Source organism: Tiliqua scincoides, chromosome 1 (assembly GCF_035046505.1).
Source record: "Tiliqua scincoides isolate rTilSci1 chromosome 1, rTilSci1.hap2, whole genome shotgun sequence".
Lineage (NCBI taxonomy): Eukaryota > Metazoa > Chordata > Lepidosauria > Squamata > Scincidae > Tiliqua > Tiliqua scincoides.
In genome coordinates, this window is record NC_089821.1 from 164,880,415 (window position 1) to 164,897,523 (window position 17,109).

The 17,109-nt window shown below is 43.3% G+C and overlaps 1 protein-coding gene across 2 annotated transcripts in view; it reads left to right on the forward strand.

Annotated features, from left to right (window-relative positions):
• Nucleotides 1–1,823: 1,823 nt before the first annotated feature.
• MYT1L (myelin transcription factor 1 like) overlaps nucleotides 1,824–17,109 on the forward strand; it is a 162,895-nt gene continuing 147,609 nt past the window's right edge. For both annotated transcript variants that reach the window (XM_066640307.1, XM_066640308.1), the window contains exons 1-3: nucleotides 1,824–1,878; nucleotides 2,091–2,124; nucleotides 2,425–2,487. In XM_066640307.1, the coding sequence (XP_066496404.1) occupies nucleotides 1,824–1,878; nucleotides 2,091–2,124; nucleotides 2,425–2,487 (152 nt within the window). The remainder of the gene's footprint in view (nucleotides 1,879–2,090; nucleotides 2,125–2,424; nucleotides 2,488–17,109) is intronic.

Below are 17,109 nucleotides of genomic sequence, written 5' to 3' on the forward strand. Positions count from 1 at the left end.
TTAGATATTTTATATGGAGAGGGGGAAGAAAACCCTTATCTCTTACCCTTTTGAAGGAAAACCGTAAATAGAAAGGTAGCCAGACTTCATGCTACAAAGCAAATCTTGGTGATGACTTTGGTCATTGAAGAAATCATCTTAAGGAAGCTTTAATAAAGAAATAGTCTTAGGGAAGCACTGCACCATGGGTTTTCTCTTTGTACACTCTACACATGATTTTCTCCAGGGATATCTTCCAGAATAATCTGCAGAGCCAGCTCATATGATCTCTTGTCTGGCACATCAGTCCCACTACAAAATACTCAGCACAGACCAAGTTATTTTACTAGAAGCATGCATTCAAGGATTTGTGTAATAGCCATGAATCACACACATGAGTGGAGACCACTACTGACCAATTGGATCAGATAACTATCTCATATGGAAGTTTAAGTCTGGAAAATTCTATCATTGCACATAACTGGGGAAGATGACCTTTGATTCTGTCTAATTCTGTCATTGGTCTATCTCAGTGGTTTTCAAACTGGTGGGTCATGACCCACCAGTTCATGTAACGCTTCCCCCATTCCTTTAAGGGGCAGGGGGAAGAGAAGAGGCAGAGAAGCAATCCCCAGGATCGCGTCCCTAAGGGGGGTGAACTTGGGATGCTTTCACTTACCTGGACTCAGTGAGGGCTGCTGGAGACTGCAGGAGGTGCAGGGAGCCCAGCGCATTCCTCCGCAGGGCTTCCCAAGACTTGAAATCTGGAAATGGAGTGATCGCAAAGCACTTTATATTTGCTGGAGGTGCATTGCAGTCGCTCCCTTTCAAGATTCCAAGCCTTGGGCTCCCGCACCTCCTGCAGCCTCCAGCAGTCCTCACTGAGTCCAAGTAAAGGAAAACACCACCCCTTCGCCTCCCTTAGGGACATGATCCTGGGCATCACTTTCCTGCCCTTGCCCCTCCCCTGCAAAGACTTACTGAGGGAGTAAAGCTCCCTCAGAGTTCGAGAACCACTGGTCTATCACAAGATCTTTTCTGGGCATAGCGCTCCAATCCGGTTAAAGAGCTCCCCCTCCTGGAGTGGCTTCAGCATTTAAAGGAATCAATCAGGGCATGCATGGATCTACTTCCCCTGAGACACATGTGCACTGCAATTCACTGAGTTCATATACACACCAAAAATCCATAAACGTATGTGGGCAAACATGGATTAATGACTGGTTCAATTAACAGGACCTGTGCTGTGTAAACCTGTGTAGACATTATTTAAAATATATCCAATAAGCAATAATAAGCAATGCTCTAACTAAGCTCACATGTGTTAGAGTTCTTCAAAATAACGTAACAGCACATAAAGAAAAAGCAGTGCATGCACCAAGCAGAACACCAGGCAGACATATCAAATCTTAATGTCTTTTTGTGCTCCTCCATTCTATTTTCCTTTCTTCTTTTGTCTAAAGTGTATTCCTGAAAGCATCCTAATGTGCTAGAGTACCTGGCCCTTGGTTTCAAACTGCAGAGAAATCTGTTATATCCTGTCTCTGCCAGGGTTCCTATAAGGAAAGTGGGATTGGGGGAAGTGAATCAAATACAGTTTTAAAAAATAAGCCCATAAACTAGCTTTTTGGAATAAAAACCGCCATGTGGTGGTATTGTTTCTAAACAAATTTAGGGAGTCTTTGAAAAAAAAAAAAAGGATTCATTGTAGACATTCCCCTCACCAGATAAAAAGGAATTAAAATATTGTCAATAAATTGTTTGAGAGAGACTGTATCACTCTGTGCATTGATAGTCTGTGCATGCAGGATAAGAGCATTGACTGCCTGCTAATCTATTCCCAGATGGAGGTGGATGCAGACGAGAAGCGCCATCGCACACGGTCCAAAGGTGTTCGAGGTACGTCTCTTGCTTCAGTAAATCACTCAAGGCCCCTGCTCAGGGTGACCTTCATCCTCCAGAATCTCTTTGTATGATTCATTCTGACCCTGGCTTTTTTACACAGCCTTTTTTTGGCAGTTTTCAGCAGAAGTGTGTGTGTGTGTGTGGGGGGGGGGGGGGGGTACTTGTAATAGATGATAAATTTTTATATATTTTCCATCTCTCTGCAGTTCCCGTGGAACCAGCCATACAAGAGCTGTTCAGGTTAGTGCTCTAAGTGTAAAATGTATCCCCATTAGCAATTTAGAAAATTCATGCCTTTTAATGGGTATAATGCACTTTCAAGTTCATTGGTGGTTTGTTCATGCCCTGCTGCACTGATGAAATTAATTCCCCTGGGATTTGCTAATAAAAAGCATCCCCTCTCCTCTTTCCCTTCAGTTATTTGATTTCTCTCTTTCTGTCTTTGTTGCCCTCCATCTCTGTAATACCTGCTGCCTGCTTTCAATACAGTCTCTGTGCAGCACACTTACACCTATATAATTAATTCCTTCCTTTTTACAGCTGTCCTACTCCTGGGTGTGATGGCAGTGGTCATGTTAGTGGCAAATATGCAAGACATAGAAGGTAATGTGAGTGTGTGAGTACATGTGTATGTGTATGCGTATTAATAATTGAGTGAAAAGTTGTGGTACCCAAGTTTCCTTTTGTAACTTTTTTAAGCACTTATGCATAACATTTGGGAATTGATAGGAATTTCTTTTGTACTTTCATTGTACCCAGTTGTGGTCACTCTTTGTTACAAAACCCCAATTATTCATTTGTCTCTCAAACAAAACTATCCAAGCAGCATAAATTGAAAGGTGCCAAAAAGTGAGGTGTTACTGTACCCCTTCCTAACTTTCTAATCAAACTTACTACTGATTAGGCGTATTAATCACGTAGTGAGATGATCTCAAAATGTAAAAAAAGATAATATTCTGTCACTGAAGCACTTGTTTCTGCTTCCCATCTGTCCTCAGGCAGGGTATGCAGTTTTGTGGATCATGTGTGGAGAATTAGATTGTGACCTTATTGACACTTTTCTGCCAGCATGACTGCTATCATTTATTTCAAAACTGCGATGACTTGGGCTTTCAAGTACATGGAGTTTAGTGATGAGGTTAGATTCAAAGGCAAACTTTCAACAGATCAGTTATGATTACTTGCTGGGATCCGATAGACTATATTATTGTCATAAATATTATAACTTTACTTCCTCAGCTATGAATTTCAGTAACAACATATGTTGATTATATATTGTTGCTAATCACTTACAATAAGATTACATTGTTTATACCTCTAACAATAAACATTAAACTTTACATTTCCATATTTGAAATGCAAGGTGCATTGGCATGTGGTTTCAAAGGAGGAATTGTTATACAATAGTGTACATCCAGTCTACACAGCATCATTTTTTCTTGCAGTTGCACACTGCAGAGGTTAACAACACCAAAATTTGCTCAGCAAGAACTAGAAAACGAGAGCAGAACTATACATTGCAAAATATGAGGTGGAAACTGAAAACTACTACTCCACCCACCCCTCTAAAATGTCTGCTTCAACTTCCCCCTTGTCATTATGGTATCTGTTTCCTCCGTCCTTGTTTGACTTTACTTGCCACTGCTGGTGGGGGTAGGAAATCGCTCAATGATGCCAGAACACTGAAGTTCTGAAGCTGAAGTTCCGAATTAGCTGATTTTATTGAGCAGCAATAGTGCATCCTATAACCATCCTGAGGTTACAAAAAATATTCCTGGTTTGTTTTTTCTTAAAGGTGTCCACTTTCCTGTTTAGAATATATATGCCAAAGTAAAGTGATAGGAAACTGCTATTGAGTTCCATACAGCAAAATCCTATCTTGCACTGGAACAGGCAGACCAGGAGGCCTGCGCTGTAACCAACGCAAGATTGGGGCCGGAATTGGTTAGGCCGGAGGCAAGGGGAAACTCTTTCCCCTTATCCCTGAGTAACTCACCACAGCCCCTGTGAAGGAGATGTATGGCATTTTAAGGGGGTTTTGGAGTTATAAGGGAATATCTGAAATATATTAAGGTGATGGGATAAGGCAAGGGTGCTCAAAGTTTTTGGCAGGAGGGCCATAACATCTCTCTGACATTGTGTCGGGGGCCGGGAAAGAAAAAAAAAGAATTAATTTACATTTCAAATTTGAATAAATTTACATAAATGAATATATTACAGACGGAAAATGGATGAATGAATTCAATCCAGTTTATGATTACATTCACCCTAAGAAGGGAGGATCTTCATGCCAGTTTGTGATCCCATTTACACACACACAAAAGGAGGGAGGGATCTTCCACACTTTCACATACCTGCTTGCTCACCTGCCCCCTCGCCCTCCCTCCTTCCCTCCTTCGTTTTCTTCGGCTGCCTTCCTGCCTGCCCATGTGCTGCTGCTGCTGCCTGCCTGCCTGCCTGCCTGCCTGCCTGCCTGGCCGGCTGGTTCCAGCCCTCTGTCCCTCCCTCCCTCGGGAGGGAGACGTGCTGCAAGCTGGGCTGGGCTGCCCTCCCTCGTGATCTCTCTCTCACTCTCTCCCCTGGCTCAGGTTGCAGGAGGGGAGGGGAGGGGAGAGGAACCGAGCCAAACAGAGGGCATACCAGTCCAGTCCACCCCATGGACAAGAAAGAAGAGACCAGCAGGCAAGCGTGCAGGGTCTTTTATAATGGGAAGTAACGGAGACCTGCAAGTCTCATGTTACCTTCCCACCATAAAAGGCCCTGCACACCAACTAGGCTCGTCTTTCCTTTGCTGCCACTGAGCTCAGCGGCAGTGAGAGAAAGCAAGGCGTGGAGCTCGCGCGGCGGGCCAGCGCAGGCTGGAGTGAGGGCCGGGTGCCCACTGGAGGTGGGGGGACCCCCTGGGGGCCAGATGGGGACCCACAGCGGGCTGCAAGTGGCCCGCGGGCTGGGATTTGGGCACCCCTGGGATAAGGTATGACAGTATAACTGAGGGAAAAGTATTCAGATACCTATCGGTTGTAAAAGAACATGGGAAAGGAAATAATGTCATCTGAAGTCAAACCAGATAGCTTGGCAGAATGATGGAATGAAGAAAGTGTTAAGAGTTAACTTTGAAGTAAAGAGACTGAAGAACTCCAGAAGGCCAGATGGCCTTAGGAACTAGCAGAATAGCAGTAGAGCCAGGAAGATAACACACAGGTGCAAATGATGAGATCACGCCACAAGCAAGGAGTACGTGCAAAGGTTCTGATTGGCCTAATGGTCAAAGCGGGCCTGGGAAAGTGATTGGTCCAACAGTACAACTCAGCATATTTGGGGAATTATGATTGGAAGGCCATTCCATAGAACCCAAAAGGCTTGCGCAGGCAAATGTCCAAGGGGGCTGGGGCATCTCAGACCCTTCACAGCCCCAATGGGTCTCCTTGGACCTGCCACCTCAGGAGGTGACACGTCCAAGGAGAATGGAGCGACTTGGAGCCACTCCACGCTGCTCAGGGAACAGTGTTGGGATTGGGCATAACTGCCATGTCCCATCCCTGCCTTGCACTCCCCAGCTGCCCACTTCCTGGAACATCCTCTGTCTGCCCTCCCTCCCACCTCCTTCCTACCCTCCTCAGCCCCCTGCATCGGCCAACGCAAGCTTCCTGGCTCAAGAAGGCTGGATGCAGTTTCCATGCTCCAGTGTACCTCAGTTCAGTAGTGTGGCTTGCTCCCAAGGTGGCGCAAACGTGCTTTACGGCAGGTTTGTGACCCTCCTAGGCTGGTGCACGGGACTTGTACCAGCCTAACATAAGGTTAGGATTGCGCCCACAGTTGCACAAAATGCTAGGTGTACTAGACAAATAGACACAATCTACTGTAATACTGTGTTTGAGGGGCATAAGTTCATTGATTTCATTTGATGAAAACACATTGAACTTTGTCCTGTCCTTCAGCCAAACTGTTGTTTTGTTACATAGTGTTTTTCAGCCTTCTTCTTTAGAATCATGAACACCACCTGCTTCTTAGTATATTTGATCCTGAAACATTTCCTGACAAGCATACGATCCTACAGGCATAAAGCCCAATCCTGAGTTCCATGCGCCGGCTCACTGCTGGCGTGCATGTCCAAATGTGCTGTAAGGCATGTTTGCGGGCGCATAGCAGCAGTGCTCCGCCAGTGCTAGCCCAGTCCTGGGCTAGCGCTGGGGGAGCACTGGAGCTCTGCCACTCAGTGGTTGCGTGGACTGCCAAACAGCGGAGAGGTAGGTGGAGGCATGGAGGGAGGCAGTGTTCCTGGAAGGGGGGAGGCTGAGGGAGGGTGGGGAGAAGGTGAGAAGGAGGCATTCTGGGGGGAGGGAGCGGGTGGGAGGGAGGCAGGACTGGTGGAGCTTCACTGGCTGCCTGACACGGAGGCTGCACACCAACCTTTGGTTCACTGTAGAATCGAATAGCCGTATTGCGGGGCTACTTGGTTTACCCAGGGGAAGGGAACAAAAGTCCGCCGGCGGCTACCTAGAGTGCGCAGGATGTGGCGGCAGCCATTTTCGATGTTGCTGCAGCCCCACATTCCGGGCAATTCAGGATTGGGCTATTAGGATCCTACAGATCCTAAGTTATGTAGCAGTGGCAAATAAATCCTGAAATTGGTGTATAGTACCTGGCTTGCCATTGTATAGTCGTAAAGCATACCGTTTAAGATGTCATGTCACTGCAGGCAGATATGCTTCCACATATAGAGAGTCATCTAAAATTTTCCACATCTACATTCCTCCCTGGGTTTGGATATCCAATTTAAGTGGTCATGTTTCTGAATTAGAATCCACAATCCAGAATCCTAAATGGTTTCAGTTCAATTTCCAAACATGGTGCTCTTTTTCTTTTTCTTTCCTTCTGAACATAATAGTGTGCACATACAAATTGATAACATGTAGCAAAAAGGCAAACTTGATTTGATTGAACACATAATTGTATCAAGGTTCTTTTTGTGCAGCATTATATTCATGTACATCAGTAAAATATCAATCATCCCAAGTTTATCAAAATCCCCCTTGATGATGCAACTTCACCACTGGAGTGCTGCATCCTGTAAGGCGAACATTTTTCCCTTGCCTAGGATTAAGCCCTCACTGCCTTGCTGGGTTTACTTGGATATGCACCATCAATTTACCTGGTGCAAATCTGAGTGGACCTGGGAGCGTGTTGAGGGTTTGAAGGGAGATCAGATATTGCCAGCACCACTGCCATGGATACCACCCCTTCCCACCTTTGATCTACCCTGGTCTCTACCCGTTCTTTCTTCTCCTGCCTACTCTCATCTCCCTTTGTCCCCAGTGCTGACTTACCAACACTGGGGTGTCGTGGATAGGCTGATGCTGCTCAAAACAGCTTGCTGCCTTTTGCAACACCTGTAAAAGACTTTGCCCTCACACAAATTCCTGTAGAATTGGGCTGAAAAAGTATCTCAATGCAGTCATATATGTGAACAAACAAAACGGTTTTTTCATGCTCTTTTATCAAGGCATGCTCCCTGCCTGCAGTTGCACTCAGGCCACGTGCTTTGGTGTGTTACCTTTTGCGATAGTCAGAAAGCACCTAGCACCTCCAGAATGCTCACTCTGGTGGTGCTAAGTGCCTTTAGGATTCGGGCAAAACACATCTGACAATTTCTGTAATCTGGCAAAATGAAAAAGCAATGATTTGTGTATTTTAAATATTTGTTAATGTTTTTGGTCATCAGGTTCCTTTCTGATTTTTGAGTTGGGAACCAATGTGTTTTAGAATTTACTTAGAGATTTTTCTTATGTTTCTTTTATCCTAATCTTATGAGACATACAACGCTATAATAATAATAATAATAATAATAATAATAATAATAATAATAATAATAATAAATAAACTTTATTTCTATCCTGCCCTTCTCCCTAAAGGGACCCAGGGCGGCTTACAACATATTAAAAACAGACTAAAACATAATTTAACAACAGATAAAAACATATTAAAAACACATTAACAGAAACCATAAAAACAGTAGTCAAAATAAAAAAGAGCATAAAACAGCAGTTCTTAGAGGAATCAGGTCTGTAAAAAACAACTAAAAGATGTATAAAAGATTAAAAAGGCCATGAAGTCAGAAGGCTTGTTTAAACAGCAGAGTCTTCAGGCCTCGCCGAAAAGTCTCAAGTGAGGGAGCCATTCTCAAGTCAAGGGGAAGGGAGTTCCATAACGTTGGTGCCACTACTGAGAAGGCCCTATTTCTTGCCACCGCCCCACGTACCTCCCTAGGCGGCAGCACTTGTAAAAAGGCCTTCTCTGATGACCTGAGAGGACGAGCCAGATTGTACGGGAGTAGGCGATCTCTAAGATACCCTGGCCCAGAGCAGTATAGGGCTTTAAAGGTCAAAACCAGCACCTTGAAATGGGCCCGGAAACGAATGGGCAGCCAATGTAACCCCTGGAGAAGCGGACTGACAGAGTCAAACCGCCTACCTCCAGTGACCACACGGGCCACCGCATTCTGCACTAATTGCAGTTTCCGAACCGTCTTCAGGGGCAGCCCCACATAAAGCGCGTTACAATAATCTAACCTCGATGTCACCGTAGCATGGATCACTGTGGCCAGGTCTGCACAATCCAAGTACGGCCGCAGCTGGCGCACCAGCCGAAGCTGAGCGAAGGCCCCCCTAGCCACAGCCGCCACCTGGGAATCCAGGAGCAGCTGCGAGTCCAGGTGGACCCCCAAGCTGCAGACCTGCTCCTTCAGAGGGAGTGCAACCCCATTCAGAGCAAGCCGATAATCCAGCACCTGCATCGAGGATTTCCGAACCAGGAGAGCTTCTGTTTTATCCGGATTTAATTTCAGCTTGTTAGCCCCCATCCAGATCCTTACTGCTTCCAGACAGCGCTCCAGGCCCTCAACCGCCACCCTGGAGTCTGGAGGAAAGGAGAGATAAAGCTGGGTGTCATCAGCATATTGATGACTTGCCACCTTGTGCTAAAACGAAAACCTAATTCTAGGCCATGAGCTTATTGAAGCAAGTACTGTCGTGCCCTGGCTCCCCAAGTTAACAGATATTTAGAATGTGGACAGAAAGTGTTGGCACTTTCTCCCAGGTACAGTATATCCTTCTATGATGCTTTCATGCAGATGTGATAGCACTGGGCAGGCAAGAACTGAATGTTTCAACTTAAGTGCAGGTCACTTGAACCTAACGTATACCTAAGTAAGGGACCCCAATCCTATCCTCACCATCTTCCCCCATGCAACTGGACTGATAGAGTGAGTGCTGCATGCAAAAGTCAGGTGGCAATTAGAAGGCCAGAGAGATATCTTTTCCCAATAGCTTTTACTTATTTTCGACTGGGCCACTTGGTCAACAGTGGTCTCTTTGAACCCACACCAGCTATATTACTGGCGTAACTCATTTCTGCCCAGCCCACAGGTATACACATTTGATTCTTGTTGCATATATGCAATATTGGGCAAAAATGGCTTAAGCCGAAGGAGACGAAGGGGTCAGGTCAAGCTGGAAAAACAGGGATAGAATCCTAGCACACACTGTTGCTGACAAGATCTACCTCCTCGACCACCTGCCCTCCCCCCCTCCTTGCCCCAAACCTTCCCCCAAAGTCCACAACCCACCCATGACATGGGCTGGGTCCACTGATGGTGGGTGTGCAGAGCTGCTGGCCATTTGACCTTAAGCCTGCACTGCAAAGCTAATTAGTTAGCTTTAGAGCTAGATATCTTACTGCAAGTGTCTAGATATATGCATACCACAGTAGTAAGATAGTTTAAAGGCAGAGCAGGATACTTATGTTCAGAATTAGAATGTGCTTTTAGGTATGCCCATTACCGCTGATTCACGGAACACAGCTTTTAGTTGGATAAGTAAGGGCTCAGTCCTAACTAACTTTCAAGCACTGGCATAGCTGTGCCAGTGGGGCATGTGCTGCATCCTGCAGTTGTGGACAGTCATGGAGGCCTCCTCAAGGCAGGGCAATGTTTGTTCCCTTACCTCGGAGTTGCATTGCCCTTAAGGATGGAAAGTTGGTTAGGATTGTGGCTTAAATTTCCTTTTAGCATATATGTGTGAAGTTCAACTAAATATTTATTTACTTATTTTTATCCTGCTTTTATCCAACTGTATTTTTATCCTTGCCCTCTTTTGTAGTTAAGACATCTGCTTACCTGTATCCATGGAGGATTCGTTCCAGACCCCATGCAGATACAGAAATCTGTGAATAATGAAATCTGCAGTCACGCCTCACAGGTTCTTTATACGTGACCGGAAGTCCCTTCAGTACCTTCAGGTCACGTCTAGAGATGTTCTGAGGCGGGGGGGGGGAAGCTGCACACGGCCTCCCTGTGCCTCAGAAGGCCTGCCAGAGCCTTCTGAAAGGCACTTTATATTATAACAATACAATTTAAAAATTAAGTACAATTTTGTGCTTTAATGCAATTTAGATGTAATTTCCAAAAATTTTAATTAAAGTATATTCATGAAAGAGAGGATGCTAAGGAGGGGAATAGGCTCAAGGATATATTGTACGTTTTTGTGCATTTACAGACCCATGGTTGAGATTAGGTTCACTTTCAAATGTGAATTTTTAAATTTTGATTTCTTGACATGACCTTGCTATGTCAGTACATGAACAGACTGAATCTTGAAGCTGCTAATTAAATGGAAATTTGAAAATGTTTTTACCAGACAATTTGGAAAAGTATCAATTTTTTTTTTCTGGCTGTTAACTGATAATTAGTATGTTAAGATTTCGTTATGTCCAACAGGCCTTTTATTAACATGACTGTAAAGAAAACTTACTGTTGCTGTTCACAATTAATTCCTTTTTTGAAATGAGAACATTTTCAGATCAATGTTGTTATAAATACATCTTTGTTTCAATTAGTAATATAAGTATTGGGGAATAGGATATAATCTGATTTCAAATCCAGTGAAACAAAGTTTAGCATTCAGAAAAATTTGGCTCACCACAAATCTTCAGTATATTTCTCCTAATGATGTGATAATAAGGTTATAGCATCTTCTTTGCTCACATAGCACCTCTTTATTACTAAGAGAGAGAGAGAAATCCTACATAAAGCTATATGTGTGTCATACAACTGAAGTCAGAAGATGCATTAACTAGGCTTGGAAGTTCAGTCAGAAAGTACTTGTTTGACTGGTTCCAGGTAATCCAGCATGTAATCAGTTATTCTTACAGTAGATCTTAATGAAGGTGTTAGGGATGGCCTCCTTGAAGCTAAGATCATCATTAAAACAAAAATTCAGAACCATAGAACACCCTACTGCTACTTCATGTTTCTCATGTTTCATTGCTGCATCTATTTCTTCTAAGTGCAATTCCAGCTCCTTGCTCAGTCCTTCCGCTTCCTAAAACTTCTGTTCCTCATTGTACACTTCAGTATACATAACAAACAATACTTGGCACTTATAAAAATATAAGAACAGCCCCACTGGATAAGGCCATAGGCCCATCTAGTCCAGTTTCCTGTATCTCACAGTGGCCCACCAAATGCCTCAGGGAGCACACAGGACAACAAGGGACCTGCATTCTGGTGCCCTCCCTTTCCAGTTAATTCTGTAACTCTTCCTCCTCCTCAGTCCAGTTCTAATAGATCCTTACATTGACGGATCTCAGGACCTCGCAGTGTAAGTCCAGGCCCAATGGTGGGCCAGGCCTCCAGAGCGAACAACCCAGAGGTCACGTGTGAGCAACAGGCACCTGCTAAACCTCCTCTGTCCCCTGTCAGTGCCAGTAAATCGGCATTGGGGTAGGATTGTGGGCAGTTTGGTGTGGGGATTGGGCCAGTGCCAGGGTGGAGCGGGAGGGAGAGGATCTTGGTGGCAGCCATGCACATAAGGATCTTTCCTCCCATCCCAACCTGGACCCACCTTCAGGAGTCTCCTCGGCTTTATGCCAGCAAAAGAGCTGGCTTAGGTCCATTGGATACTGATAGAGGCTGCCTACAGAGAGGTAAATAAAAAATATTTTCACAGCCAATCCTAGCCATTTCACCACCAAAATGGTGACTGCTGCATCCTACCATGGGGGATAGTTGTGAAGGTCTGGGTAAAGAAGCAGTCATTCCCTCATCCACAGGTAAGCCTCTGTGGTCCAGTGGGGATTATATTCAGACCTGCACTAACTAAATAGCTGCCACAGGATCAGGTCCAGAAAGGGGAACAGGATATTAGCATTGGCGGCGGCGCTGATCCTGTATCCCCCCCAGGACCAAACTGTCCATCCTGCCTCTGTTCTGCCTCCCCACCCACTCTCGCTCACTTACCTGCTCCATTGAGCAGCAGAAGAAGTGCTGGAGCAGGCATAAGGCACTTCCCATCAGTGCTGCATGCAGCAGCCAAGTGATGCGCTGTCAGAGCACCTTTGATGACTGGTGCCACCAATAAGAATGGTCCCTTACTAACCTCTCCTAGGCTGTTTGGTTCCTTCCCACCCATAGCATGCAATGTACATTCTGTCGGCGGTCCTCCATGCTCTAGGCTGACTGAGAATAAAATTGAGCCCTTAGCCCCTTTGATCCTGCTATCAAGCTTATAGGTGACACTGGAAGAAAGCAAATCTTATATTTATAGGGCAGTTGTATTCAAACTGTATGTTTTAGTAAACCAGGGGGGATCCTTGGAAGCTTTATAAACAGCCCAATCCTAACTTCCCCTTTGCTAATGCAGCTGCATCCCGGTGGAGTTTTAATCCTCAAAGGCCTCTTCAAGGTAAGGGAACATTTGTACCCCTGCCCTTTGGTAAGCCCTTGTCCCATGCTGGCGCAAGTCCGAGTGGACTTGGGCAGGTGGATTGAGGCCTGGAAGGGGAATAGGTTACTAAGCCCCACTGCTGCTATCGTCCGCTTCCTAGCCTCAACACAGCTCTACCTCTGCCCCAGTCTCTACCATGTTCCTCCCTCTCTCTTTCCTGTTCCTCCCACCCACCTCCTCACTGGTGCCAGGACTCTGGCAGCCAGGCTGCACTCTGTGGCATGTTGCTGTTTGCAATCACTGTGAAGTGCACTGTGTTACTGGAATGTGCTTTCTGGCAGCACAGAGGCCCAGTAGGATTTGGTGTACATCTTCCTCAGTGAGAAATCAGTAATGGAGGACAAGTTTTCCTGAAAAAAATGTGCTCACTCTTGTTGATTTTCTTTGCAATGTGTAAACAGGAGAGAGTGTTTGTTGGTTGTGCTCTGTACTATGTAACACCTTGATGGTGCACTTTTAGAATGTTCCCCAAAATTCGCTTAGAAAGGAATTATATTGTACATTTATATCTTACTTTAAAAAAAAAAATCAATGTAGAATAGGTGAATAGGCACTGGGTGTGGTCGCAGATGTGTAAAGATTCCTCTGAGAGAATGGTTCATAGGAGTAGAAAGTTTGAAAGACTACTGCTTTAGGGCATATGCAAATTATGTACTTTTTTGAATTGTCCAGAAAGTACACTTGAGCTGTCAGGAAGCTATATGTATAATCTGTTTCACCTCTCAGTTGCTGGGGAGGACCAACCACAGGAGAAGGCTATTGCTTTCATGTCCAGTTTATAGACTTTCCCAAAACCTTTCGCTGCTTTTAGAAACAAAATGGTATTCAGTGCATAACTTGTAGGAATGGATGCTGCCAGACTTACTCAGATGTAGCTGGCAAATTCGTGGAATTTCACCGAGTGTCTTCACTTGTGCATTTGCCATATTACAGTCCATGGGATTTCAATTTCGTGTTGTGCCCCACCAATTGAATGCATGCCTGCAGCAAATGAAATGTACTACTATCTTGCCTTACCAGAAAGGTTTGAAAATACACACACATCAATCCACAGAGTTGGTGCATGGTGTGTCAGTGGCTATCACACTGGAGATGGATGTGAGATCTAACCCTCATTAAATATTGTTAGATAAATATGTTAGGAAATGACTTACCCCACCACCCAATCTTAGAGTACTCCTTTCAAATCAGGCTTGAGTGCTCTAGGCCTTCTCTCCCTTACATATACTTCCTACAGAAAAGAATTTAAATTTTTAAAAAGTAATAATTTTAAAACAAAAAACAGTGGCAAAAAGGTTATCCATCTGCAGCTATTCTCCCTCCAACACAGAGCATCCTCCCTCTCTAATGATAGGATATTATGCTACTAGTGCTGGATCCAGACGATCACTTAAGCAGATCCAGGTTACCACTAAAAATAAATTCCATTCCCGCCCCCAATCATCTGGAATGATCTTAGGGAAATCCATGCATGCACTAATCATTTCCAGGATTGCAGGCAAGAGCTTCCCCTTTCATCCTCTTAATCAACATACTCTTTTAGCCAATTTGATAGTGATCATCCATAGTTACCTTGTTGCTTATCTGTTTCTTTCCATTTATAACTTCTTTAAAACAGGAACCCAGAAATTCGATTTTATAAAGTAAATACTGGTCAATTTAGTTTTAGACTTTTCTTATATTAAAAAAAAAGAAATAATAATGATTGCTTGAGTATTCTGTTAAGTCTTAGTCAAACAGTTCAGCTCCAGACTTTTAAAATGAAACAGCTAAAAAATGTATCTCTCTTATTAGAAAATTATTGAATTTTCTGCAGCTCATTGTGCCATATTTCTTTTCCTTCTTCATCTCATCCCCCCTCCCTTGTTTCTTATACCTTTTCACCCACCAGTTTGATTGCCATGGCTGCAGCCGTGGGTGAATAATTGCCTGTCTTCACAGGAGCATGTTCTGGAGCTAAAGTCGAGTGCTTGCTTCCTGATGTATGCCTCATTTGGATTCTGCCGACAGCCTAGGGGCTGTATTATTCATGCCTTGACAGATAGCACTCACTAAAAGCATTGGAACCCGGCCAGGTACTGGCAGAGAGATAGTGGAGCATTGCAACTTGCAACAGAGAAGAGCATCTATTATACATTGAGGGGGTTGAGAAAGAAAGAGAGAAATTCTCATGCCTCCCTTTTGCTGGTTCTTATTTTGATGGGAAAGAAAATCATTTGCATCAAAATAAAATGGCCTAAAAATAAATACATTGCTTCCTTCCTCAGCTCACCCCCCATCCTTAAAACCATGCTTGAAAGTTTAACACAATTTTCCACATTTAATTGCAAAGCTGATTTTAATTAGTAAGGCCCTGCATGTGAAAAATGAAGATTCACTTGGGTGAGTGTAACACATTGCAGTGTCTGCTGAATGCTCTAATTAATGTATGGCGACTGTACAACAGGGTGCACTGTGGGATATTTATGAAAAATTCTGTGCACGCAGACAGCCTATCTGTATGTTCTTGAATCCACAAGAATAAATAACCCTCCTCCGTTTTATTCTTTATGAGACATCATTGTGCATGCCATCACTCCATCCATAAACTTTATGACGTGCCTGTCCTTTTTACTATTTGTCAATGAGATCATAAATCAGAAGTCAGGGCATACATATTTTAACATTAATTTCAAAACAGGACTTGGTTCTGCACTATTCAAAAATCAAGGTCCATTTCGGCAAAAAGGTGGGAGTCCTCTTTTGCTTTTTAATAAAAAAAAATACTAAAATATAAAATAGTAAATCCTAGAAATAAAGACAAATGTGTTTTCAAGCTGACAGTTAATATTCAGTCAGATATGGAGATAAAAACATCCTGATGTTAAAATTGCACCTTTGTAATGGGCCAGACTTTGAATTTTCAACATTAATGCTTATGCTTTAAATATTATTGGCTAAGAAATTCTGGCAAATGTGAAGAATGAAATTTGAGGCAGTGAATATTATATAAAAATGTGAAATTTATTATTCTGGTTTTAAAAATATTTTTATGTTTTGAGTAATTAATCAGAATTCACTTTGCCAAATGCTATTAAATATTTTCTACTGCTGATTTTCAGTCCTAACGAAAAGGATTTTCAAATAGAGCACAATAAGCAAGAAATAAATGCTCTGGCTGAAAATCCATAGTATATCCAAGGTCTGTATTGGCTTCTTTCTAAATATAGCAGTATACACTTTGTCATGATGAATGCTGAAGAAGTATAAAACCAGACTCTAAAACATTAACAAAATATAAGTCCAAAATGTATAGCTCCATTTAGCAGATCTCTTGTATAGCAGTGTAGTTCTGTATAGGAGTGGATACAGCTGATCTTTCATATAATTCTGTTACTTTTGCCATTTGGGTTGGTAAATGGCAATTTCATTTACTACAAGTTTTCATGACCTTGATATGTCATGAGTGGCAACCTGATTAGGGCTGAATCAACTATAACGGCACATATGCTACAGTGGTAATTGTTATCGTCTAGGTAAATTGGGTTCTCCTACTGCAGTGTAATTATTGTATAACACCTTTTTGTGGAGAATAGGATGCATCTTGTGTGCTTGACTGCTTTAATGTTCCTGATAATGTAGACTACAGGGGAGCTGTGGCCATTTTCCAATTGGATGACATTTTTTAAAAAGAAGCTGGTTGTCTTCATGACCAACTGTAGAATGGTGCTGGTTATACCGCATCAGATTTTATGTGTAAGCTTCAAATAAAAGAGATCATTAAGATGTCTCTGTGAGCCTGATATAAGAACCTGCAATTTAGGGGAACTAGGGCTTAATTCCAGTGAAGATGTAATGCTCGTTCACTGCAAAGAATGGTTTGAAAATTGGAAACAAGCTTAAAGGATGTGAGTTTGCTTTCCTCCTATTCCTCCTTCACTTTTGTGGACCAAATTTTTTTCTTCATCAGTGTTAAGCACATTTTAGCTTTACATGTGCATTTACTCAACACTGACTATGGTTTTCTCATAAACAATTTTTGAAATCATGTTTTGAAGTGGCTTCACAAACTGTGGTGCCTTTGGCCCCCACATAAATCTAAATCATAATTAATGGTAACGGGGAAATTTCTTCTACAAGAGGGTAGAAGGAAGTATGTATTCCCAAGATTGGCTCTTGACTTGTGAACCATGATTTGCAGGGAGCCAGCATTATGTATGCAGCAGATGTTAGTCTCAAAACCTATTTATCATTGCAGACATGAGAACACACAAAGTACATATGAGTCAATTCACACTGCTTTGTAATTACTGTGTTAGTCCACTGAACCTAGTACGGCATACTATTAAATGGCAATGTTCTCAGCAAATGTTCTCAACCTTTCCCAGTCCTGCTACCTGATACCATTTTAACTGGATGAACCTAGGACCTTGTGTTTGCAAAGCACATGCTGTAGCGCTAAACT